We start from the raw sequence: 27,022 nt of genomic DNA on the forward strand, positions 1-27,022 counted from the left end.
ATATATTAAATGGATGGGAAATATATGAATATTCCCATAATACGACCTATATTCAAACTGGGTTCTGCAATGGAGGCATCATGTTACTTGGTGCGTATTGTTTAGTTCCCATCAACTCAATTTTTTGTTTGTTTGTTTGTTTTGCAGTAGTGGGGTTTGAACTCAGGGCCTTCACCTTGAGTCTCTCTGCCAGCCCTTTTTGTGATGGGTATTTTCGAGATAGGGTCTCATGAACTATTTCCCCAGGCTGGCTTTGACCTGCAGTTCTCCTAATCTCTGCCTCCTGAGTAGCTAGGATTACAGGCCTCAACTCAATTTTTAAATTTCATAATATTTTCTCTGTCCAGTGCAATGAATATAATGTAACAAAGCACTCAAAAGACAGCGTGGCAGGTAAAGATGCCACGTACATGGTTCTTCAAGCATATTTTAGTCAATAAATATGTGTAGCTGGAGAAGTAATTTGTATTAAACTAAAATTTACAAAACTAGGATGTCTAGAGAAATTTTAGCCCACTGCAGTGTGAGAAATACTTGCTTTCAGTTTGATGTGCTCCATAGAGCAATCCTACTCATCCTTAGTACCCCTTAGTGGTGCTGAAGTCTGGGGTTTCCTTCCCCAGGAAACTGTCTGTCCTAGAATCTGCCCCAGTGCAGGAAATGCACATATCCCATGCCCAAATTCACAGACCAAGAACAGCTCAGTGTTTGTCTTTCTTTTGTGCCCACTGCAGTGTCAGGCTCTCTCCTGGTGCCTTTCACCATCAACTTCACTATTCTTAACCTGGAGTATGAGGAGGACATGCGTCATCCTGGATCCTGGAAGTTCAATGTCACCGAGAGAATCCTGCAGAACCTGGTGAGAATTCCATGCACTGCAAGCAGCACTGCCCACAAATCTAAGCCACACCCACCTCATCTAGCGCCACAGATGCAAGCCCCGCCCACTTCGTTTCTGCCCCGCCCCTTCTCTCTAAGCCCTCCTACTCACCCCTCTCCCCTTCCACCACAGCTCACGCCCTTGTTCAAGAAAACCACTATTGGTGCCCTGTATTCTGGCTTCAGACTGACCCTGCTCAGGTGAGTCCTATGACTAGCAGGCAAAAATAGTGCTTCTAGGCCAAGAAGTTCAGTCAGCTTTCTTCCTGGACACCTCTATGTGCTCTCAGGGGTGGAATTCAGGAGGCAATGTATCCAGAATCAAGATGTGTTTTCTTCCTACCATCTCCCCCAAGAGATGACTTCGGATCCTTCACACCTTTAGCTGGATTGAACCCCTCCTCTGCTCATCCATTCTGAATTCTCCCCTTTCATTCCTAACTTTGGACAAAAAAGTACTCCCTTCAGGTTTTATATTCTGTTCCTAGGATTTCTCTTAAGACAAACTTGTCCTTCCCACTTAACTCCCATTTCTCATTCTTCGTCTGTCTCAAATATGACCCTTCTTGTCCCCATGTCATGGCAACATAGATTGGAGTCTTGCATTAAATAAAAATCCTTGAGTGCATGACTGCTCACTGTTCTAGATTGACCAGATGTCAGTGCACTCAGAGAATCAAAGTCTGGCTTCTAACTTGTCTCCCAAACTTTTCATTACCTCTGGAGCCTTCCTTACCTCTCCCAAGGAACTCAGGATGCCTCTTTGGGGAATCCATTTATTGTCATTCCTCTCTCTCACCTGCCCTCCCCAGGCCTGAGAAGGATGGAACAACTACAAGGGTTGATGCTGTGTGTACCCATCGCCCTGACCCCACAGGCTCTGGACTGGACAGAGAGCATCTGTACAGGGAGCTGAGTCAGCTGACCCATGGCATCACCTGGCTGGGCCCCTATAAACTTGACAGGGACAGTCTTTATGTCAATGGTAAGTAGAGGCCACAACCTCCTCTCCCAGGCCTCTTTTGCCTCATCCCACCCTCTCTTCACCATCTCTTTCTTTACCTCTGCAGGATACACTCACAAAATCCTGTCCACCACCCCCAGGAGTGAGTATTCTGAGTCTTAATCAGTCTCCCCCATCTCTGTAAGTCCCAACCCATTGTAATGACAGAAGTCAAAGCCCACTGTCTCAACTTCACACTTGCAACCCACCTCAAGCCTGAAAGAAACAGGGATTTATATAAAAAGCACTAGACATGGGCATTTTATTCGTCTTATTTTCAAACTGGTGGGGCCCCAATTGCGAACACTTGGGCTTTTTCTCTCCAGGTTCTGTGGTAACCACCATTTCTACAGGGATGCCAAGCCCCTTCTCCAGTCCCACAGGTAGGAATTCTCCTCTCTGACGATGCTCTAATTGATTCCTATGATCACAGGAGGCAGGAGAAGGTGTGACATAGGTGACATGTCCTAAGGAAGCCCAACATTTACTCCTGATGGATCTCATACTCATCACGCTTCCTGAGAATTCCTTGAATTTCTATCCTACCTCCACAACCCAGCACCTTAAGCCATTCTTTGGTTCCTAGTTCTGAAATGTATAGTTGGCCCCTCATTTCTAAATCCTTCCTCAACCCTTGGAAGAGTCCAAACCAGCAGGCATGTTTGTTGAGAATAGATTTATGCAGTGGCCATGTGCAGAAACCAACCCATACAAAGATCAACTCCCTAATTTACCCAGGAAACCAACTGGCCAACAAGTTGTCTTAGCAATGCCATTGTTGAATAGATTGCATAGAAAAGACTTCATTCTTCTTGCCAATCCTTTATATGTCCCTTGTAAATAGAGATTTATATCAGCTGCCTGATTTCCTACAAATAATGCAGTCATTTTAGTAGAAGTTTAGTAGTGTTTATATAAGCTTCAAAATGTCAAGAATAGTGGAACCAGGGGCTTATTTCTGTATTTCATGATTATGTTATATATTTCTTCTCATGTACTCTCCATCCCTTTTATTAAGAAAACTTGAAAAATAGAAACTTTTTACATATGGTGGCATGAACAGATCTGTCCTCCACTAGGATTCAATGTGGTCTTAATTGACTCTATAACACAGTACTGTATTATAACGTGACATAAGAGTTTCAAAAAATTGTCCTGTTATGCAACATTATCACATAGTGAAAAAATAGGGTCTATGCTGAAAATGGAATAAGATACAACACTTAAAAGTGTTGTCAGTGACGTAAAAATAATCAGAAACAAATGTGACGGTACAGTCTCAGATATGTTAAATGGATAGGAAACACATAAATATTCCCATAACGCGGTCTGTATTTAAATTGGGTTTTACGATGTAGAGATTGGGGGACTGAGAGCATATTATTTAATTCCATTGGTCCAGTTTTAATATGCGTAAAATGGGCATCATAATACTACCTTGGTCCAAAGCAAAGAGTCCAATTTAGGTAAAGCCCTTAAAACATGGCTTGATAAATAAATGAGAAACACACTGGTCTCTTCTTGTGGCTCTCAGCGAATGATTAGGGTTAAAAACTCAGAAAAGAAGGATGTCTGTAGGAATGTTAGCCAATGGAGCATTAAATGTGTTTGCTTTCTCCTTGATGGTATACTAAATCCCACTCATCCTTAGTTCCCCTGGGCTGGTGCTGATGTCTGGGGTCTCCTTCCTGAAGACCCTGTCTATTCTATAGGAAGACCTGACCAATGCAGGAGATATTCATAGCGGATTTCTCATGCTTAGGTTCACAGGACATGACTCGGTGCTTGTCTTTCTCCCAACCCCACTGCAGGATCAGGCCCTCTCCTGGTGCCTTTCACCATCAACTTCACCATCCTTAACCTGGACTATGAGGAAGACATTCGTCATCCTGGATCCTGGAAGTTCAATGCCACAGAGAGAATCTTGCAAAGCTTGGTGAGAGCTCCACCCACTGCCCTGCCCACAGATCTAAGCCACACCCACCAAACCTAGGCCACGCCCATGGAAGAAAACCCTACACACCTCACTTAGCCCCAGGGATGCAAGCACTGACCACTGATGTCGGCCCTGCCCACCTTGCCTCTGCCCCACCCCTTCTCCTAAACCCTCCTACTCACCCCTCTTCCCTTCCTCCACAGCTCAGGCCCTTGTTCAAGAAAACCAGTATTGGCTCACTGTATTCTAATTGCAGACTGACCCTGCTCAGGTGAGTCCTCAAAAAAGAAAACAGTACTGCCCAAGTACTCCCAGGCCCAGGAATTAAGTCAATTTCCTTCCTGGGCTCCTCTGGATGTCCTCTGCAGGAGTGGAATTCAAAAGGCACTGCCTCCAGCAAGATGTCCCCTAGTCCTATCAACTACCTGCTCAGATGTCCCTTCTCCCTACAGACGACCCCCTACCCTGCTATCCATTCCGAATTCCTAACTGGATAAAAAGGGCATTCCTTTCAGTCATTAAGTTTTGTCCACAAGATTTCACTTAAGAAATCCTGCCTTTCTCACTCATTTTAAGCCTCATTCCCATTCATCTGTCTCAAGTATGATCATTCATGTCCTCGTGCCATTGGAATGAAGTTTTGAGTCATTTTTTTATTTAGCAAAAATTCTTAAATTCTTGACTGCTCAGAGTCTTAGGCTGACTGGAAGCCAGGGCACTCAGAGTAGCTAAGTCTGGCTTCTCACCTGCCCACTAGCCTGCTCATTTCCTCTGGATCCCACCTCACCAGTCACAGGGACCTCGCGTTCCCTCCATAGGGAATTTACTTATTCTCATTCCTTCACCTGCCCACCCCAGGCCTGAGAAGAATGGAGCAGCCACAGGAGTGGATGCTATCTGTACCCACCGCCCCAATCCCACAGGCCCTGGACTGGACAGAGAGCAGCTGTACAGAGAGCTGAGCCAGCTGACCCATGGTGTCACCCAGTTGGGCCCCTACACCCTGGACCAGGACAGTCTCTACATCAATGGTGAGCAGAGACCACATGTGCTCTGCTGTATCACAGAGTCCACACCTTCCCCTTGCAGTCTTTCTCTCCCCTTTTCCCAACCCCACTTCACCCTCTCTTTCTTTATCTCTGCAGGTTACACCCATCAGATCTTGTCCACCACCCCCATGAGTGAGTATTCAGAGCCTTCGTGAGTCTCCACCACTGTGAATGTTCCAGATTTAAAATAAAAGATTTCAAAAGTCCATTGTCTCCACCTCACACCCATGATTCACCTACAACCTGGGAGGAACAGAGACTTAACCCTGAAAAGCACCAGGATGTGCATTTCCTCCTAGTTAGTTGCAAGCTGTTGTGGTCCCCACTGCAAACACTTGGGGTTGTTTTCTCCCCAGCTTCTGCAGTGACCACCATTTCTGCAGCGATGCCGATGCCCTTCTCCACTCCCACAGGTAGGATGCTCCCAGTGGTTCCTAGTATCACAGGAGACAGGAGGAGGGGTGCAGTAGGTGACATGTCCCAGAGGAGCCCAGTTTTGACTCTTGATGGATCTCTCACAAGATCTTTCCATGTCCCTGGGGATTCATTTAACTCCAGTCTGTCCCAAGCAGTCAGTCAGCATCCTGAGTCATTCTCGGGAACCTGGTTCTGAAATATTCAAGTTTCAGAACTTGTAGACCCATGACTTCTAAAGCCTTTCCAACCCTTGTAAGAGTATAAACCACTAAGCTGCTTATCTGAGAATAGCTGTGTGCAGTGATGGTGTGTATGTCAGAATTCAACTCAGAGAAAGATCAATTCCCCATTTTTCCTAGTTAGCCAACTTACCAACATCTTACTTTTAAAGGCTACTCTTACTGACTAGATCGAATAGATAAGATGTTATTTTTTCCTATTTTCTTGTGATATGTTTCTTTTGAATATAGATGTATCAGCTCCATGCCCACCTACAAGAAATAGTCATTTCCTTTCTGCAGATTTTTAAGAAACCATCAGGTTATTTCTACGTTTTATGAATATTATCTGTGTATTTATTTCCTCCCCCTTTCCAATTTTTTCATTATGAAAATTGTCAAAAATAACAAATGTGGCAAAAATGGTGCAGGGAAGATCCATTTGGTTGAAATTCAACATTTGTTGGCATTTTTCTTTGTTTCGTGTACACAAGGAGTAGTGTTATAACAGGACATAGGAATGCTAAAAGTTGCTGGGCTATATAGAATTATCACACGGTTTGTGTTGAAAACGGGATTGAGTTACAATATTTTAAAATGTATTCAGTGATGAAGAAAAATCAGAATCTAAGAGCACAGCCTCACATATGTTAAATGGTTAGTGAATGCATAAATACTACAACAAATATTGCAGTTTTCCCCAATTTTTGCCTGTGGCAATTCTCAAAAGGGTTGAACTTTGTGAGTTATTTAGCAGAAGTGAAAGGACAGTTACCTGAAATAAGACAGGAAGGCTAGCTTCCAGGATATGGGGATCCTTTGTGGTACTAAGGTTTGAACTCAGGTCCTTGTGCAGGCACCCTGCCTCTTAAGTCGTGCCCCCAGCCCAGGATATGGGGATCGTTTTAACACGGGGCTAATGAGGAGGCTGGTCAATGTTTGAGGGTGTGTGTGTATGTGTTTCATGTATACCAGGGCAGCAAAGTTCAACTGGATGTAATTTTATGCATTTAACTACTGTTTCACATGTGTGTCCTACAGGTGAAACTGCACACAATCGAGCATGAAATTCATATTATGTTCAACAGAGAACAATTTGTTTTCAAAACAAGCAGATAGCAGAATTGACCACTTAGATGTATGTCATTTGAAAACGGCAGATAATACAATGCTTCACCACTAAATATTCCAGCAAGAATCATCAAAAATCATAACATGGCTGGGCACCAGTGGCTCATACCTTTAATCCTAGTTAACTGGGAGACTGAAATTGAGAGGATCACAGTTGAAGGCCAGCCAGGGCAGGGAGTTCTGCAAGACCCCATCTCAACCAATAGCAGGGCGTGGTGGTATACACCTGTCATTCCAGCTTTTCATTAGGCTGAGATCGGGAGGTGGAGGTTCCAGGCCAGCCCAGGCAAAAGTTTGTGAGACCCCATCTCAATGGAAAAAAGCTGGGCACAGTAGCATGTACCTGTCATTCCAGCTACTGTGGGAAGCCTAAAATAGGATTATAATCCAGCCTGGCCTAGGCAAAGACACCCTATCACCAATAAAATCAGAGCAAAAAAGGCTGAAGGTGTGGCTCAAGTGGTAAAACACCTGCCTGCAAGTGCAAAGCCCTGAGTTCAAACCCCTATACTGGAAAAAAAAATCATGATATTGTCCTGCACAACCATATAATTATCACACTTCAAACATGACAATAACTCATTAGAATCATCTAATATGCAGGTTATAATCAAATGTCTCAAATATCTCTCTCTTATAGTTGGCTTTTTTTTCCAAATGAGGTTAGAACCAAGCTTTTAGTATTGATTATGTCTTTTCCCTGTCTTTTGATATATTGACTTTTATGGACACAAGACCAGAATCTGAGCCTTCATTACATCTTTGTCTAACTACTTACAAAATCCTCTTGAGTAAGAATATACTCGAGAGAAAAATAGCCACAAAATAAGGATTGCAAAATCAGTGAATTTGGTAAATTGGGGGAGGAGAGGGATACTTGCCAAATTGCTTCTCAGAAGAAATTTTGGATGCAAAGTTTTCTGAGACGGTCTGCAAGCATGCCCTAGTAGGAGGAATAGATTAGTTCAAGCCAGTACAGGCATGTAGCCCTTAAACCTTGCTTCTCTTTGTTCTCTTACCAGTAAAACCTAATGGAAAGAACTCTTGAGATTTGGGAACAAGGAAAAGAAGATATGGCCACTAGATGGCAGTAGCATGTAGCTTTATTTGGGCACCATTTTTACATGTTTGCTTGCCAGCAAATTACCTCAGAAAGGGAGACCCTCCAAGGACTAGGATACAGGGATCACTTCTCCAAAGAGGCATAGGGCAAGGGAACTGCCAGGGGAGATGATTGATGCCAGTCACAGCACAGAGCGAAGTCTCTTGGTCAGAGAGCTCTGAAAGGGAGCCGCAGAGGAGTGCATTCACCTCTATAGAATTTATCATCTTTACGGCTAGAAAGATTCATGTAGTTTTGTACAGCACACAATGCATGCAGGTTCTATATGGTTAAACTGTGTTAATCTGGGCTATATTTGAAACAATCAGTTGTGTAAAAATTTAAGGTTGGTGCTGGTCAGCCTTTAGAAGGGATCCCAGCCCACTGGGGTATATTGACGGCCAATATACAGGCACCATCTTTGACTCATTTACGTAACACCCAGATACTCCCATCTCTTCTTTCTGTGTGTGACCAATGCTGCAGACCATGTGAAACAGGACATACCGCTGCCTCCACTCCCCACCCTAACTTCACTTCCAACGGGAACCCCCAAAAGCTCCAGATGTGGGCAGCCCCTCCCTGGTATCTCCAAGATGCTGGGGTCTTCTAAGCAGTCAGGGTTTGTTTCCCTGTGGCCCTGTGCCTGACTTAGGATGTGACCTGTCCTCTGCTGACCCCACTTCAGCTGCCAGCCCTGTCCTGTTGCCCTTCACACTCAACTTCACCATCACCAACGTGCCCTATGTGGAGAATATGCAGCCTGGCTCTGTGAGGTTCAACTCCACGGAGTCAATTCTACAACACCTGGTGAGAAACTCCTGTTACCACCCTCTTTTCCAACATCCTCCGTCTTTGGGTCTCCCTGTTTAATTTTGCAGGACTTGAAGTTTTCAAAAATTGGATCTACAGTATAACCCATCTATCCCCACTTCTAAGTATATATGCAAAGGAAATGAAATCAGCCTAACAAAAACATACTTGCATGCCCATGTTTATTGGGACACTGCTCACAATAGCTAAGAAATGGAATCAGCCTAGGTGCCCATCAACAGATGAATGAATAAAGAAAATGTGGCATGTATACACAATGGAATGTTACTCTGCCATAAAGAATGAAACCCTGCCATTTGCAGCAATATGGATGGAAATGGAATAAGCCAGACACAGAAAGACAAGCACTACATGTTCTCTCTTATATGAGGAATCTGAAAGAAATGTCAGCCTGAATATAGAATAGTGATTGATAGATGTTGGGAAAGGTGAGGGACAGAGGTAGATAAAGGAAGGTTGGATATGATCAGTGCACAGCATATGCATGAATGGAAATATCACACTGTCTACCATTTATATCCAATCAATATGTGTTAATCAAAAATAAAAGATATTAAATAAATAGGTGTTGTGAGTGTACCACAAAATACATTGTACTTTTAAACTATGACTTCTTTACATTCATCTTTTCATTCACCCACTCCTTCCTCCTCAGCTCAAGCCCTTGTTCACCAACAGCAGCATTGGTTCGCTGTATAATGAGTGCAGACTGACCACACTCAGGTGAGCCTCCTTCTGTCTTGCCTTAGGAGATGTGGTAAGGTGTGGGTTGGCTGGACTGGCCAGGGTCTGGACCACCTGAGACTCATGATGTCCCAGGGCACAAAATTTAGGGATGTGCTCCCTCTCAAATGCCAGCTGTGCTCATGCCCAACCCTGAAAGGCCCTGAGCACCTCCCAGGTATGCTGCTCCCTTACCCTGTTTTGGTCCTGTGCACTGATCTTGGAAGAGCGGCACTGATCTTGGAAGAGCGGCCAAAATCCAACTGACAGACTTCTAAAACCTTAATGAGCCATTGCAGTGTCCATTTCACTTAGATAAGGACAGGAAACATCGTGGCCAGCAAGGCAGTGTTTGACATTTCACTTTTGCAAGAGTTCTCTCGACAGTCCAGAGGCCGTTCTCTTTGACAGTTCAGGTAACAGCTCATATGTAAGGAACTCACACCTCAATGGATAGGTGAAGGAATTACCTCTCGTGTGCTAAATGGAAGCCAATCTTTCTTTAACAGCCACACCCAATTAACAGGGTCACCACACCCAAAGGAGCCCAAAGCTACACCTTCTGTTAGGTGTAGATGTCCATTTATGTCCCTCCCAGAAAGAAGCAGGCCATCAACCAAGGGCCATTTTCACCATATGCAACATAGCTGGGGAATTTAATAACATTGCATCTCTATCAAGCTTCTAGTAGGCCCAGAGCTAGAAGCAGCTTAGCTCAAGGTCAGTTCCATCTCGTTGAGATACAAGAGACACTGTCCTCAGTAATGCCCTCTGGCAGTCAAACCTGCCAGACCTCACAGGTTATTCTAATAATTTAAAGACACTAATTTTTCCTGCTGCCCCAGAAAGATACTAATGCAAAGTCTGGTAGTCATCGAGTAGGGATTCTCATACTTGGATGAATGGTCGGGCACAGAACTAGAGTTGGAGCCATTCTCTGAGAGCCGATGAATCTTGGAGCTGGGGGTATAGCTCAAGTGGCAGAGCACTTGCCTAGCAAGCACGAGGTCCTGAGTCCAAATCCCAGTACTGCCAAAAAAAAAAAAAAAAAACTGTGAGAGAGGTGATGAATCTCTATTGAGGGCTGGTGTTTGGTCTCACTAGGGACTGTGCACACTCATTTAATTAAGCAATTAATTAGGCTGAACATGGTGGTACATGTCTGTAATCCCAGCACATGGGAAACAGAAGTAGGATTTCAAGTACAAGGCCAGCCTGGGTCAAAACAATTAATTAATCAATGAACACTTACTATCTTCCGGGTACCAAGATAGGTATTATACATCAATCAAATCTGAATCCCATGACATATCCACCACATGGTATGGAAGTATCTACAGTGGCCAGATGGGAGAACCAAAAGTCAGAGAAAGTTATGTGGATTATTAACAAGTAGCTCACCTTTGAACCCATCAGTTCATATGACTAGACGTCTACTCTGGTCCTATCTGGCTTAAAGATGTCCCTGCTCCTGTGAGTGGCTCTGCTGGACAGGGAAGACAGATTAGCAGGTGTTCACATATAGGAAAGAAGGATGTCCTACTAAGGATGACCTCTGTTCCATCCCCATCCCCTTGTCTTTATCTCCCCAGGCCTGAAAAAGATAGAACAGCCACTGGGGTTGATGCTGTCTGCACCTACCATCCTGACCCTGCAGGCTTTGGACTGGACAGGGAGCGTCTCTACTGGGAGTTGAGCCACCTGACCCATGGTGTCACCCAGCTTGGCTTCTATATCCTGGAAAGAGACAGTCTTTATGTCAATGGTGAGCATCTGTGAGACTGAGATCTCATCTTGCATCCTGTGTGGTTCCTGCTATGGCTGCTGGGCACCAGCTTTTAGAATTCTCTCTCTTCACTCTTCCTTTCCTTGTGAGATTCCCCTTCTTCACCAAGGGCTAAATCACAGAGAAAGAAGTAGATGGTAAGCTAGGCATGATGGTACAAACCTGTAATACTAGCACTCAGAAGGCACAGATAGGATGATCAAGGGTTCAAAGCCAGCCTGGACTACATAGCAAGACCCTATCCTAAAGCAACAATAACAAAAAGTAGATGGTGAGAGTAAAGTTTTAACAGGTGCCACCCCCTGTCTGGAAGGAAAGTAAACTCCTGACTGAAGGATATTTTATAAGAGTCAGTCTAAAGACATCTGTCCTTCCAGTGGTCTAGCCCCTTCTTCCTTCCTTACCTCTTTCAAACAGCCCACCTTACTCTTATCCACTCTCTGCAGGTTACACAAGACCAGTCTTGCCCCCTGTTCCCAGTGGTAAGTGTTCAAACTCTTAACGGCCCTCAACCCTCCACAGCCCCTTGTTGGGGCGGCTAGTCACTCTCCACTTCCTCATGGAGGAAGAAAGCCTTAGAACCCTGGTTATCCCTAACCCTACTTTACCCTTTTGTGACTCAGGCTATCAAAGTTTCCCCATGTCTGGCCCCTCCAAGGTGATAAAGCTGCATCATTCTCATTTCTCATGCTTCCTCCTCAGTTGCTGTGACTTCTACACTCTCCTTGGGAACTTCAACTGCTCCAATCACAGGTAGGCGCCTTCCCTCCAAATCTCCTTTCTTCCTACCTACATGCTCTATGATGAGCAACAAGAAGGGGAAATAAGAGAATGCACCTGAAGGTCAAGGAAAGGGCACAGTGTGAGGAAGAGGAATCTTTGAGGCTATGTCTTGTCACAGAACAGTTCAGTTCAATCCCTGACTTTAGCAAGCTCTGTGATATCAAGTTTTCAACCCCAAACTGAGGTTTGGGGTCCTTGAAAATCTACCCTTTGCTTTCTGTTAAGGTATTGCATCAGTTGGCTTTTACTGCATAGCAAGTAGCCCTGACAATTTAGTGGATTAAAAGAACCATTTATAGGCTGGCTGAGTGGCTCAAGTGATAGAGCACCTGCCTAGCAAGTGTGAGATCCTGAGTCCTGAGTCCAAACCCCAGTACCTCCAAAAAAAAAAAACAAAGAACCATTTACTACTGCTCATTAGTACTACTCATTAGTAGACTAATGAGTCCATAGGTAACTGGGCAGTTTCCCTCTTTCAACTAGGCTTTCTTATGTGTGGGCAGCAGCCTGCAGGTCAGCTCAGTGCCTGTACTTCTGGACGATGCCTCATTGTTGAGGCATCCTCACCCCTTCTCCTTCACTGTCTGATTCAACAGGCCAGCTCCTTGTTGATGTGGTGGTCACAGATTTCCTAGTACCAAGAGAAAACAAGCCCCATACCCAGGGCTTTTCAAGCCTCTGCTTACGTTACATTCCTCTTGCCCCATTGGCCAAAGTCAGTCCTGGCCAAGCCACACCCTGGCCATAAAGGAAATGGCAAATCAAAATGACACTGACATTCTATCTCACCCCAGTCACCCCAGTGGCTATCAAGAAAACAAACAAGTACTAGGGAGAATGAGAAGAAAAGGGAACTCATAGCCACTGCTGGTAAACTAGTGTAGCCACTATAGAAAGCAGTATAGAGTCTCCTCAAAAAAACTAAAACTGGAACAGCTTATGATCTGGTATTACCACTCATGGGCGTATATTCCAAGGAATGTAAGTCAGGATACAATAGAGGCACCTGCACACCCATGCTTATTGTAGCATTATTCATAATAGCCAAGCTATGGAATCAGCCCAGGTGCCCTTCAACAGATGAACAGATAAGAAAATGAAGTGTTATTCAACCGTAAAGAAGAATGAAATCATATTGCTTGCAAGAAAATGGATTGAACTGAAGATCACCATGTTAAGCAAAATAGCCAGATTCAGAAAGACAAATATCTCGTGTTTTCTCTCATATGTGGAATCTAGACCTAAGTGTGTATGTGTGTGTGGTGTGATATAAATGTAAATGTAGGACTGGTTGGGGGGACAGGCAAGAGTGAGGGAGAGAAAGAGAATGATGGGGGAGTGAATGGTATCAAAGTACACTATGTCTATATCTGCAGATGGCAGATATAGTGAAACCCACCAAAAACTGCTGCAAATAGGGGAAGGAGAGATGAGAAAAAGAAACAAAGTATACAAAGTACATCTACCATATTCTTCTCCCTTTCACCCTCTCTATTTACACCCTCCCTCCACTGTACCCACCCCTGGACAGGACCTGTTTCACCTTTCTGTCCTTTTTTTTAGTGTATATTGATTTTGTCATGGTATTTCACACATGAATATATTGTACTCTAATCAGATTAACCCCCTCTGTTACTTACTTTTTCTTCCATCACCCTGTTCTCCTATTATTCAACAGCTTACAGCGCATTTCAGTATACTATCTTCATACATGATCATGCTTGCTCTCTCACTCTCTCTCTCTCATTTATTTATATGTGTGTGTATAAGATCATACATGTGTCAATGTATACATTTATCTTTTAACTCTAGCTTCCACATATGAGGGAAAACATAACTTTTGTCCTTCTGAACCTGGCCTTTGCTTAACATGATGATCCCCAGTTCTATCCATTTACCTGAAAACTACATAGTTTCATTCTTCTTTATGGCTGAATAATACTCCATTCTCTTAATACATATCCTCTTAATCTATTATCAGTTGTGGGACATCTGGGTTGTTTTCAAGGCTTGGCTGATGTGTATAATGCTGCAATAAACATGGTGTGCAGGTGTGTTTATTGTATCCTGGTTTTCATTCCTTTGGCCCAGAAGTGGTATCACTGGATCATATGGTGGTTCTATTCTTAGTTGTTTTGGGGTTTTTTTGCCATACTGCTTCCCATAGTGGTTGTACTAATTTACATTCCCACCAACAGTGTATAAGAATTCCTTTTTCTCCTCATGCTCGCCAGCACTTGTTGCTGTTTGTGTTATTGATGATAGTTATTCAGACTCCAGTGAGGTGGAATTTCAATGCTGTTTTGATTTGCATTTCCTTCATGTCCAGTGATGTTAAGCATTGCTTCATATATTTATTGGCCATTTGTACTTCTTCCTTTGAAAACTGTCTGGTTCATTTGCCCATCTTCTCCATTTGGGTTCTTTGTACCTCCGCATCATTCCATCCTTCACCTATAGCATATAATGGTCTAATGTCCACAACTGCCAATTCTGGCATTAGCCCTAAAATATCTTCATCCTGTGCTTTGGTCTCCAATCAGATTGTCTCTGGTCTCATGCCTGTGACCTCAGGCCCTACTGATCCCCTATGTCTATTACCAGTCCTGAATCAGGGTGACTTCTACTTCTCTCCCCTGCTACAGCCACAGGACCACTGCTGGTGCCATTCACCCTCAACTTCACCATCACCGGCCTGCATTACAAGGAAGGCATGTATCCTCCAGGGTCCTGGAAGTTCAACACCACTGAGAAGGTCCTGCAGCGCCTGGTGAGAACTCTGCCCACCTTTCTCTGGCCCCACCTACCTCCCTTCAGCTCCACCCACATCACTCCAGCCCCGCCCACCTCTCTCTGGCCCCACCTACCTCACTTTGGCACTCCCCTGCTGCTACCTCTTCCTGGCTACACCTCATCAACCCATAACTACTTTACCCAAACTTGAGCACCATGCCCTGCCCTCTCAGCCCATCTTACTTTCTCTTCCACAGCTTGGGCCCTTGTTCAAGAACACCAGTATTGGTCCCCTGTACTCTGGCTGCAGACTGACCTTGCTCAGGTAAGTCCTTAGAATAGCCAGGTGCTCCCAGACCAAGGAGTTTAGTCAGCTTCTGGATATCCTCAACAAAGGCAGAATTCAGGAGGCACTGGCACCAAGATGTCTCCTGATCCTACCACCTTTGCCCCAAATTGTGCTAAAATTCTCCAAACAGGATAGGAACCCTACCTTGGTCAATCCTTCTGATTTCTCACTTTCTGCTCTCTTTATCAATTATGGTATTTCCTTTGGGTGTCAAATTCCGTCCCCAGGATCAAAATAAACATAGCTTCTCCACTTACTTTAGCTCCCAATTCCAGCTCTTCATCTGTCTCAAACATTAGTTCTCCTGCCCCTATGCCATCAGGATGCAGGTTTGGGTCTTGCTACTTAGTAAAAATTGTTAAATCTATGACTCTGCTCACAGTCCCAGAGTTGCTGGAAGTCACTACATTCAGAGAATCTAACTTGTAACCTGTTTACCACAACTCTCATTCTCTCTGGCCCTTTCTTGCCCTGCTCCACTGAATCCCAGGGCCCCTCCTTGGGCAATCCATTCATTGTCATCCCCTTCACCCACTCTTCTTAGGCCTGAGAAGGATGGAGCAGCTACAGGAGTGGGTGCTCTCTGTACCTACCACCCTGACCCCTCAGGCCCTGGGCTCAACAAAGAGCAGCTGTACAGGGAGCTGAGCCAGCTGACCCATGATATCACCCAGCTGGGCCCCTACACCCTGGACCAGGACAGTCTCTATGTCAATGGTGAGAAGTTGCCATCTTTTATTGCAGCTCAGCAAGATCTATATCCTCCCTCTCTCTTCTTATCCTTCCTGCTTCTTCTTTTTCTCCCTTTACCTGCACAGGTTATACCTACAAGACTGTGGCCACCTCTGGCAGTGAGTACTCTTAGGTTTCAGAAGTCTTTATAGACCTTTAATCTTCCCCTACCTGAGTCCCAGCCCTAAGAATGGAAGAGGTGAGGTGCTCACTGCCTCCACTCCCCAACCCCACCCCACCAACAGCCTCAAATGAGCAAGGACTTGTACCTCCCAAATGCCCCAGACATAGGCACCTTCTCCTTGGTATTTCTGGGATGATAGAGTCTCCAACCCAAGCACTTAGGGTGTTTTCTCCTCATCTTCTGCAGTGAGAACATCACCTCACAGTACATGTAATGGGCTATTTTGGAATGTGGGTTTCTTCTTCATGCCTAGGTGGGCCATGTTACAAAATGTCCTTATGCCTAGCTCAGTCTTCCATCTGGGCTTCACATCAGAATTCTTTAAGCAAAGCTTCTGTCTCTCTGGGGTAAGGGAGTGGACTTTGATCCCTGCCAGATGGGGGCTCTGTCTTCCATTTAATGAATCATTGTTGTGGGTGGTGGTCCAGCCACCAATGGACTATCTTTTCAGTGCCCATCTTGCCAATGGCCAAGTTGTCTTTTTGTTGATGATCTCTCCCATTTCCTTCCTCATCATCTCTCCATGTCTCTGCAGGTTACCCTCATCCAGCCCCAAGCACTACTCCCAACAGTGAGTATACACCCTCTTTTCTGCCTATAGTTCCCTTCCCTTAAAAATAGGAGCTCCTGAACCAGCTAACCCCTCCTTTTGTTACCCAATCTTTGCATGGGAAGCAGTCAAGAGGAGGTGCACAGAAATGTAAACTGAATTGAGGGTGGTAGGAGTTATTCACATTACCCCTCTCCCGAACACACCCAACGATGATACCTGGTTCTAGACTGTATGGGGCATGAAGACAGGCACAGATTCTTATAACTAGTCACCATAGCTGCCATGATTCCCTTAAAGATGTGACACACTTTAAGTTTCATTTTTGGACTTTTTTCCCTCACATCCTTCCCAGCATCCTCTCTGGCTCCATCCCCTACAACCAGTTCCACAGGTAGGAAGAGCCACAGCTCTTATTAGTAGTAAAATAATTACTACCAATCACTTATGCCAAGTCTTTTGTTATTACTCACTCACCTTCCTCAAGAAACACATTGATTCCTATGAGTTCTGAGGACCATCTAGTTGCTCAGGATCCAGAATTCTGGGTCCACGCATACTACACAGGAGCTCCTGACCATTGTCCACTTATCTCCTGGACATTACTCAAGTCAATTGATGTCTAACTCTGAAGTCATCATTGTCTTCCAAACCTTCCCCTCATCACCAAAAACAGTCAGAGTGACAATCTTGATCCTCTACTCACTTCCCACATCCATCCATCACCAAATCTCATCTTTTCTCCATTAGGAATATCTTTCAAGCCCTTCCTTTCTCTTCATCTACATCACTCAAAGTTTATTTAGTCCAACACCTTTTTTTTGTTAGGGCAACTGCAGTAACCTCTACACTGACTTGCTACCATCCTCCACACAGCATCGATGGCATCCCTCCCAGTGTACATATGTCCACAGAATTCCTGTCTTGTTAACAATCTTTAGATTCTGCTAACTGGTGTACAAGTCACATCCAAAACCCTGTGCTGTAAGCCATTGCTTCCCATTTATGGGCTCATAGGATCTCTCCATTCTCACATCCATACTTCCCTATGGCTTTGAGTGGACCTGTTCTCCTGCCAGGTCTTTGACCAGGCTGTGCTTTCTGCCTGGAGTGCCCTTCCCACTTGCTCAAACTTTTGTTAACTTAACTCTAACTTATGCTGTTGGTCACACCAGAAATGTTGCTTCCTCCATTGAACTTTCCCTGGTCACCCTCCTGGATTTTCATAGCTGTCCCTGCGAGCTTCCCCTGGAGTATCATGGTCTGGCCACAACATTGGGAGACCATGCTCTATTCATCTTGGACCCACAGAGCCCATCAAAGAACCTTGCACACATTAAACACTCAATAAATCCTCACTAAATGAATGGACAAAGTTTCCTGATGTTATAGGGATTTCAGAATGTCCCTGCTTTTGCTTCTGAAATCCACAGCTAGTGTCTCACAGTTAAGGTTAAAGGTGGTCTTTGTCATTGCTATGTCTCCAACTGGACATCTTTCTCTTCTTCCACCATTATAGCCAGCGGTTCTACTGTGGTGTCTGTTACCCTCAACTTCACTATCACCAACTTGCATTACACAAAGGAGATGGGTCGCCCAGGTTCTTTCAAGTTCAACTCCACTGAGAGGATCCTGCAGCGCTGGGTGAATATCCCCATGATCACCACCAGCCTTACCTCATGCCTGCCTGAAGAGCCCCTTCAGCCATCCTCATTAACCTCCTTCTCTTTTCCCACCAGCTCTGGACTTTGCTCAATAAGACCAGTGTCGGCCCCCTTTACACTGGCTGCAGACTGGCCTCACTTAGGTGAGACCCACCCCCCCCAGATGGAGTAATTTATCAAGATGAGTGGACCCTTGGGCACCAGCCAACAAGGCTCAAGCATTTTTAACACCACTAGCCTCTTGCACCCACCAAGATTCCTTCATGCTTCCTTCCTGCCCAATTGGAGCAAAGGATTGAGCATTTGGTATCTTACAAACAAGGAACTATGATTAGTGTACAAAATCCAGATAATATTCCATGTGAAAGGAGCATCTATCTTCTTTGAAGAAGTAGGGCAACCATAATAGTGTCTGCAGGCTTAATTTAACTCTAATTAAAATGTTTCTGTCCCCAGTAAGAGGAGACTGTCTCAGATGAGACACACTTAGGAGATCCAAACTCCCGAGCTCGTCCTTTTAGCCTCTACCTCAACCTTGTCCCTTCTACTCTCTTGCTTTCCACAACCAGAATGCTCAAGATCCCTCCTCATGTCCCATGTCCTTCTCCAGGCTTGAGAAGGGTGGGGCAGCCACAAGTGTAGACATCACCTGCACCCTCCTCTCCGACTCCATGGGCTCCGGACTGAACAGAGAGCAGTTGTACTGGGAACTGAGCCATGAGACACATGGTGTCACCAGGCTGGGTCCCTATACCCTGGACAGGAACAGTCTCTATGTCAATGGTGAGGGGCCATGTTACAGCCATGATCTCTCTACCACTTGGATGCCTGGGTTTTTCCAAAGCTCTAAACAAAACTTTGTTTAGAAAGATGGAGGTCTTTCTAGAATGAGCTCTGACCTATCTTTCCCACCTTACGGGTCTGGGTCCTGTCTTCTTTCTGCCTCTTTCTGTTTGCTTTTAACAAAAAGTCCCCAGATCCTCTTTTACCCATAATACTTTATGTTTACCCAACTCTCCCTCAACATCTCTTCTCTTCTCTGTCCAGGTTTCAGCTTTGGAGTTGCCTCCCCAACCACCACCAGTAAGTATGCCTGCTATTTATTTCCTGGGTCCCGTCCCCACTTTCAGGTTTAGGAGCATGTATTCTCTGTGACCTCCTGTCCTCAGAGAGGGAAACTTGCAACTCTCCCCTTCTCTCTCTGTAAACGCTGGTAGAGAGAGAGAGTCCCAACCTGAGGTGAGGAGGGTTTTCACACAGTGCATTCTCCTGCTACATCCTTACTCTCATGTAGTTTCCATTTTTAATTCTCCCACAAAACTTGCCCTTGTTGTTAAAAGGTAAACTAAGGCACAATAACATTTTTTAAAAAGTTTATTTGAGCAATTAACAATTCAAGAAGTAGGAAATGCCAAACTAAAAGTGGTTTGGGACTCCTTCAAGGGAAAGCAAAGGGAAGGCTTTTATAGGGGCAAACTCAGATGCAAAGCCAAGAAATCACTTAATTGGTTACAATGACGTAGTTCTTATTTGATAGCTGTCCCAAATCCTTAGCTGTTGACACCTATTTGGTGATTTCTACTTGGTTGAGCTTAAGTTTGGTTTTTCTTTGATATAGGCATTTACAAGAAATTGTTCCAGTTTAGTTTTGCTTATGTTTACATATCAAGCAAAGTCAAGGTTGCTTTTGTGGCTTAACTGTTTTTTTGTCTGCTCAAGGAATCTCAAGCCTGGTCTTCATTGTATTTTAACAGTACTCTTTTCTGATTTGTATATTCACATCTCTGTTTATTGTCCTATGTGTCTCTCAACACCATGTTCTATTGGTCTGCAAAAGCTACCATAACAAAATGCTACAGTCTGATTGGCTTAAATAAATCCATCCATATTTTATTCCAGTATATTTATTTTCTCACAGTTCTGGAGGCTAGACTTTCAAGTTCCAGGTGTTGGCCAAGATAGGTTTTTTTTTTGGATGCTAATCTAGATTAGCATGTTATAGTTGTCTTTTCCCATGGCCTTTTCCTCGATGCCTATCTGTATCCTAATCTCTTCTTTATATAAGGACCCTAGTCATATTAGGTTAGGGCCCACTCTAATGACCTCATTTTAAGTACCTTTTTAAATGCCTTATCTCCAAATACAGTGATATTCTGATATTCTGAGGTGCTGAAGGCTAGGACTTCAACATTCAATTTGGAGGGAGGGAAGTAAAAATCTAGCCCATAACTTATACAGTCTGTCTTTAATTTTCACTAAACCGTATGACTTAGGTCCATTTTATGGCTGAGAAAGCTGAGGCTCAGGAAGCCTCAAGGCCACACAGTAAATAAGAAATAGTTCCTATAACTCCAAAACTCATAGTCTAACTCCCTCTGCTATTCATTTATACTTAATTTATTTCAAATGATGTGCTAATTTTGAGTGTGTACCCATTATATTTATGATGGCCATTCCCAAGAAACTTGTAATGAGAACCTTTTTAATTTTTAAGAATTAACTCACATAAAGATACGTTTGTTTGGTTTTTTCCTATCCTTCTAAGCTCTCCTTGGGTCCATCACTCATACCATAGCATCCTCCCTTATTCTTTCCAATGGTGGCAGGGTTCTGGGTGGCTGAGATTTAATAAAACCATCTTTTCTCAAGTAATAAGAGAAAAAATAAGTTAGTGTCAGCTCCATTGACTGTGTGCTATTGATCACTGTCCAGTCCTTTGAATAGTTCTTGGAGCACTATAAACCAATTCAATATGTCTGAAAAGAAGGCAAGAAGAATGGGTAGAAGGAGGAAGTGGTAAATGGAAGAAGGGAGGGAGGGAACAAGGAGGAGTGGACATAACAAAGAAAAGATAGATGGAAGGTAAAAAGAGAAGAGAAGAAGAGTGAAAATGGATACATAGATATAAGGAAGGAAAGATGGACAGATGAGTGGATGGAAAGAAGGAAATATGTGTGGAGAGATGAAAAAGAAGGGCTCAAAGGAGAAAGCAAGAAAATATAGATGTGTGGCAGAAAAGAGGGATGGAGGGAAGTATAGACAGAAGGATGGGTAGATGTATAGAAGTAGGTTTGCAGGGAAGATGAAGGAAAGAAAATGGTGGGGGAAAGGAAAGATGGTTAGATTCATGGGTGGATAGAAAGAGGAAGAAGATAGATGGATTATTGGAAAGAATGGTAGAAGGAAGATGAAGGGAAGGGAGGGTGCTTGGATGGAAAGAAAGTTGAAAAGAAAGGAGGAAGGAGGAAAGGAAGGAGAGAAGGAAGGATAAACAGAAGGAAGAGAGGGCAGATAAATTTTAATTCCAAATGTTTTGTTAAACATTAGCTCATATTCATATTAATGCTGCACACATAGTAAATCAGAAAACATGTGCTTCCTTATTTTATATAGTAAACACATAAAGCTTAATCTATGCCAAGCAGTACTTCCCCACTTTACAAAGATTAATTTGTTAACCCTCATGACCACCTTTGAAGCTGGAAACCTTAGAGCCATTATCATGCTCCCATTTACAGATGAGTAAATGGAGGTGCAGAGAGGTTGATTATGGCTGCTAGGATTGGTTGCTGTGTTATTAATGAATGCATAGAAAATTGTAATGCTGACTGTAAGAGCAGGAAGGAGAAGAGGACAGGGAGGGAGAAATGGAGGGAGAGGGAGGGTGGGAAGGAAAGACAGAGAGAGAGAGAAAGAGGTGAAAATGGAAAACGTCTGGAGTCATAAATTCTGCATCAGCCTGGTAATACGGAGACTTCCCCTTGGAAATAACAAAAGTCCACAGAACCCTTCTCTCCTGCGTGTGCATGGGTAGAAATGATTAATTTGAACCTCCACTCAAAGGCACCCTTAACTTGCTGCTGGAGTTGTCTCCATTAACAAGCTACTTTCTGCTTTACCTGGAGTCTGACAAGGGGTCCTTGGAAGCCTCACACTCTAAGGCGCATGTTACCCCGCCCCCACCCCCAGCTACCCACTGTCCTGCTCAAGATTTGTCTCTCTCTCCACCCTCCACAGCTGGGGAGGTCAAAGAGGAGCTGTTCACAGTGAACTTCACCATCAACAACCTGCGCTACTCTGCAGACATGGGCAATCATGGCTCCCTCAAGTTCAACATCACGGGCACGCTCATGCAGCACCTGGTGAGCAGCCTACTTCCTTCTACCCTCCAGGCCCATCCCAGGGCTATTGTCTACCTCTACCCAACACTGGTTCCATCCTTCCTCTCTAGCTCAGCCCTCTGTTCCAGAGGAGTAGCCTGGGTCCCCTATACACAGGCTGCAGGATGACGGCTCTGAGGTAAGAAACATCTCCCATCCCCACCCTTTCCCCCTTTCCTCTCCTCCCCCAGATATCAAGCAGGAAAATAAATATCTAAGAGAAATGATTTCAAGTAGGTAAAGTTATGTGGAGCATTAAATGTGAAGTATTGAGAGAAGCCACTTAACCTAGGGTGACATTTGAACTGTGCTCCAATGGCCATGAAACCATTCCAGGCACAGAGAACAGCATGGACAAAGGTCCTGAGGTAAAAATGAGCTTAGGGTGTTCAATGAACAGCATGGAGGTAAACATGGCTGGAGCAGAGAGAGCAAGAAGAGAAGAGAAAGAAGATGATTTGAGGCACCAGCAGGGTTTTGGAAGATTTTGATTATTTTTTACTTGTGGTAAAAATACACAGAACACAAAACTTACTCTCTGTATTAGTCAGCAGAGAAAAGGTTAGATCAAAAAGAATTAACCTAGAAGGTAACACCCACACACAGGAAATCAATGTGAGTCAATGCCCTGTATAGCTATCCTTATCTCAACCAGCAAAACCCCTTGTTCCTTCCTATTATTGCTTATACTCTCTCTACAACAAAATTAGAGATAAGGGCAAAATAGTTTCTGCTGGGTATTGAGGGGGGGAGCGGGAGGGGGTGGAGTGGGTGGTAAGGGAGGGGGTGGGGTCAGGGGGGAGAAATGAACCAATCCTTGTATGCACATATGAATAATAAAAGAAAAATGAAAAAAAAAAAAAACATTACTATAATGAAATGCCTGAGGCAATTAACTGATAAAGAGAAAAGGGTTGCTTTGGTTCATAGCTCTGGGAGTTCCAATCCAAGAAGAGGAAGCCCTAGTGAAGGAGGCATGTCATGGCATGTACACATGGCAGAACAAACTACTTATATCAGCCCAGGAAACAACAATAACGATGACGGTTGAAGTCCCACAATCTTCATGCACACACCCCAATGACCTAAAGATTTCCTATGAGGCTCCCACTTCCTAAAGGTCCCCAGTACCTCCCAGGAGCACCATTCTGGGACAAAGCCTTTAACACATGGACCTCTGGAGGATACCGTCCAAACCACAACACCATTTTACCCATTTGTCAAGTGTACAGTTCAATAGTGTCAAGCACATTACCACTATCTATCTCCAGAACTTCCTCAACTTCCCAAAGTGAGACCCTGTTCCTATTAAAAACCAACTCTCCATCTCCCTTTCCTAGCTTCTGGCACTTAACATTCTACTGTCTATAAATTTGATGACTCTAGAAATGTCCTATAAGAAGAATCATGCAGCATTAGTCTTTCAGTGAGTGGTGTATTTCACTGAGCATAAATTCCTCAAAGTTGATCCATGTTATACCATGTGTCAGAATTTCCTCCCTTTTCAGGACTGAATAATATTTCCTTTCTATATAAATACCACATTTTGCTTATCTGTTCATTAAGACTGAGTTTTATATGATGTAGGCAAGTGTGCTAGGTGCTGGGGCAACAGTGAACTAAACTGGTCCATTTCCTGCCCTCATGGAGTCCACAGTTTGGAACAAGCATGAACAAATAACTAATAATTACACAAAGGGTTACCAGCACTATGATGGAGAAAGAATACAGGAACTGTAAGATCCAGAAGAGCTCCCTGATTTATCCCAGGAAAGTTCAAGGAAGAGGAGGGGAAAAGGGACATAGAAAAGGAGGAAGAGAAAGAAGAGAGGATGGAGGAGGAGGAAAATGAGAAAAGGGAGGAAGAGAAGGGGAAGGAAGAGAGAAAGGGAACAAGAAGAGGGGAGGAGGAACCAAAGCTGAGACCTGAAGGGCAGCCAGGAAGTAACTCAGGTAAGGAAGGAAAGAGAGAAGCTTCCAGATAGAATAACCACACATGTGAAAATCCCAAGATGAGAAAATACAGTTAGATGGAGAAGCCATGAATGGTTCCACAAGACTGATATGCGAGCTGTGAGGTGTGTAGTGACTGCAGGTAGAGAGATGCCAGGTAACCTGCACACCCCCCCAAAGTCCACCTCTCCCTCCCCAGGTCTGTGAATAATGGTGCCCAGACACGGGTGGACATGGTCTGCACCTACCAGCAGGCCCCTGGCAGCCTGGGGCTGCCTGCTAAGCTGGTGTTCCGTGAGCTGAGTTGGCAGACCCGTGGCATCACTCGGCTGGGTCCTTACTCTCTGGACAAAGACAGCCTCTACCTCAATGGTGAGAAGCCCTCAGCGCTACCTCTCTGGATCCTGCATCCCACAAGGATGTGCAGTTATCAGTTCTGCAAAGGGAGGCTTGGCTCTACCACCAACCCTCCCCACAGCCACCCTGAAAGACTACTCCTTGATTCCCATTTCACAGATTAAAAAACTGAGGCTTAGATAAATAATTTTCCCAAGAGGGTATAGCTTGAGAGCATTGGATGGGCCTGTTGTCAGCTCCAACTTCATGGACTATGCATTTAATTAACAGACAAGTCTTTCTTGGGGGAACTTGGAAGGGAAGTACATTTGTCTCCCCACCCTGCTTTCTTCTCAGCCTTGATGACAGATGACCTTCCCTCCTAAATGGGTCCCCTGTGCCAGAAAGAAAGGCAGCCACTCTAAATCTCTGAGGGTCCTGAGCTTCAGGACCACTGGACACTAAGAATCAGTGTAGAGCAAGGAAAGGACAGAATTGCAGAGGTGTCCCCTGAATGGGATTCTGAGACACAAAGCATGGCCATAAAGAAGTTGACCACCTACTTCTCTTTCTCTCCCTTTCCCCTCCTTTTCCTTTTCTTCCCTTCCCTTTCATTCACTTCCCTCCCTTCTCTTCCTATTTCTTCCCTTCCCTTCCTTCCCTTTCCCCTTACTTCCTCTCTCCTCCTCTTCCCTTCCCTTCCTTCCATCCTCAGCTTGGGAACAGAGCTTAGCAACTCATACTCTTTTATCACCATTGCCCCATGACATCCATAGGAAGATACCCTGGACTGTGATTATTCCCATTTTAACAAAGAGGGTAACTGAGGCACAAGGAGGGAAAGGGACTGCCCACATCAACAGTTAAGCTTATGGCCAGTCTGGATCTTGAGGCTCTGAGTTTCCATCTAATCCTTTTGATTTAGGCTGCATCGGGTGTCTGTGTAGGATTCCCCCTCCCTCATAAACTGCACAATGTACATGCTTTATTTTGTTATCTTAATCAGCATTCACCAAGCATCTGCTATAATCCAGACCTTGCTCCTTCACCAAGGTCAAATAAGTTACATGTACCTCTTGTCCTAATGTAAACTCCAGTGGGGCAGAGACTGTTTAGTGCAGCACTATATTCCCCAAGTGTAAATGGGGCCCACGCTAGTAAGTACTCAATAAACATCCACTGCATGAAGGTATAGATTGGGGGGAGAGTGGAATAGCTGATGGTGGTTGGTGGATGCATATGTGTGTGAACATAAATCTTATGAGAGCCTCTTGTTGGGTGCCAGCTGGAAGGATGGATAGGGAAGAACTGGATCTAACTAAAATATCAGGAAATTCTTTTTCATGATTTTTTAATCAGACCTTAGAACCTGAGTAGATATTCAATAAGCACATGCAAAGAAAGGCACCCAGGTAAGGCCCTCCATGGACAGAGGCAAGGGGCATGGAGGATGGGACTGTCCTGCCTATTGTGTGTGACTTTTGTTTTCCAGGTTATAATGAACGTGGTCCAGATGAGCCTCCTACAAGTATGTGTCTTCACCCACTCCCTTTTTCAGCCTCTGTAGGTCGGGGGTGATTTCTTTCTCCTCGTTCACAAAGGACGCCTATCCCAAACACAAGCCAGTCTCCTGAGTGGGGCCAGGGTTCAGTGGGAGGAACAATGCTGAGTTCATTGCCTCCTTTTGGATTTGCAGCCTTGGTGTTGGGTTTCTGCGTTTTCCACATTCCTCTGGCTTCCCAACAGGAAGACATTTGAATAAGCATTCCTTACAGGGTTAGGGGTTAAGGTCAGAGGGTGGCCTGACCTTTGTGCACCCACCTACCTCTTCATCCCTGCATCCATCCATTGCCCCCACCCATCCATCCACTCATCCACCCATGTAACTTATGCCTTGTATAGTTTATGCCTTCTGTACAGGGACCCCAGAAGGGATTTCATTGCCAAACTGCAAACTCTGGTGGCTATTTAAGTGGTTTTAGCTAGAATTGCCTGTGTTCTTAACTAGTGGTCTGCTCATTTATCTTTCCAGCCATCCATGCATACATCTTTCCAAAAATCCCTCCTCTCAGACATCATTCTTTCATCCTTCTCAGATGCACATCCTCCTTCCCATAAACCTGCTTCTCCTTCCTTCTTTCTATATTTGCTTCTACTACCTATACATCCATTCATCTATCCATTCATCCATCCATCTGCACGCCATTTTCCATTTGTTGATTCGACCTTCATTTCTTCTGTCTTTCCTTCCTGTGTGAATCCCTCCACCCACGCATCCATCCATTCTTCCACCCATCCATCCATCCATCCATTCGCCCATCCATGCACCAATTCACACATCCATCCATTCATTCACCCATACATACATACATGCATCCACTTATTAATCCATCACCATGTTCATTCACTTGTTTGTCCTTCATTCTTTCTTTCCTTCCATCTCTCCAACTTCTAGTCCTTGTTTTTATTCTTCTTACCTGTCTTTGTCCCTTCATTCATC

The 27,022-nt window shown here is 44.4% G+C and overlaps 1 protein-coding gene across 1 annotated transcript in view; it reads left to right on the top strand.

The window, feature by feature from the left end:
- The window catches only part of Muc16 (mucin 16, cell surface associated), a 216,807-nt gene that overhangs the window by 171,734 nt on the left and 18,051 nt on the right, over positions 1-27,022 (top strand). Inside the window, exons 47-74 of the mRNA XM_074053303.1 lie at positions 735-859; positions 1,013-1,080; positions 1,692-1,864; positions 1,950-1,985; positions 2,209-2,265; positions 3,694-3,818; positions 4,022-4,089; positions 4,677-4,849; positions 4,964-4,999; positions 5,224-5,280; positions 8,424-8,545; positions 9,225-9,292; positions 10,885-11,057; positions 11,525-11,560; positions 11,781-11,831; positions 14,507-14,631; positions 14,852-14,919; positions 15,488-15,660; positions 15,762-15,794; positions 16,371-16,430; positions 17,929-18,053; positions 18,149-18,216; positions 18,684-18,856; positions 19,121-19,156; positions 22,091-22,215; positions 22,305-22,372; positions 24,386-24,558; positions 26,015-26,050. Of these exons, the coding sequence (XP_073909404.1) occupies positions 735-859; positions 1,013-1,080; positions 1,692-1,864; positions 1,950-1,985; positions 2,209-2,265; positions 3,694-3,818; positions 4,022-4,089; positions 4,677-4,849; positions 4,964-4,999; positions 5,224-5,280; positions 8,424-8,545; positions 9,225-9,292; positions 10,885-11,057; positions 11,525-11,560; positions 11,781-11,831; positions 14,507-14,631; positions 14,852-14,919; positions 15,488-15,660; positions 15,762-15,794; positions 16,371-16,430; positions 17,929-18,053; positions 18,149-18,216; positions 18,684-18,856; positions 19,121-19,156; positions 22,091-22,215; positions 22,305-22,372; positions 24,386-24,558; positions 26,015-26,050 (2,631 nt within the window). The remainder of the gene's footprint in view (positions 1-734; positions 860-1,012; positions 1,081-1,691; positions 1,865-1,949; positions 1,986-2,208; positions 2,266-3,693; positions 3,819-4,021; positions 4,090-4,676; positions 4,850-4,963; positions 5,000-5,223; positions 5,281-8,423; positions 8,546-9,224; positions 9,293-10,884; positions 11,058-11,524; positions 11,561-11,780; positions 11,832-14,506; positions 14,632-14,851; positions 14,920-15,487; positions 15,661-15,761; positions 15,795-16,370; positions 16,431-17,928; positions 18,054-18,148; positions 18,217-18,683; positions 18,857-19,120; positions 19,157-22,090; positions 22,216-22,304; positions 22,373-24,385; positions 24,559-26,014; positions 26,051-27,022) is intronic.

This window comes from Castor canadensis, chromosome 14, assembly GCF_047511655.1.
Source record: "Castor canadensis chromosome 14, mCasCan1.hap1v2, whole genome shotgun sequence".
In the NCBI taxonomy this organism is placed as follows: Eukaryota; Metazoa; Chordata; class Mammalia; order Rodentia; family Castoridae; genus Castor; species Castor canadensis.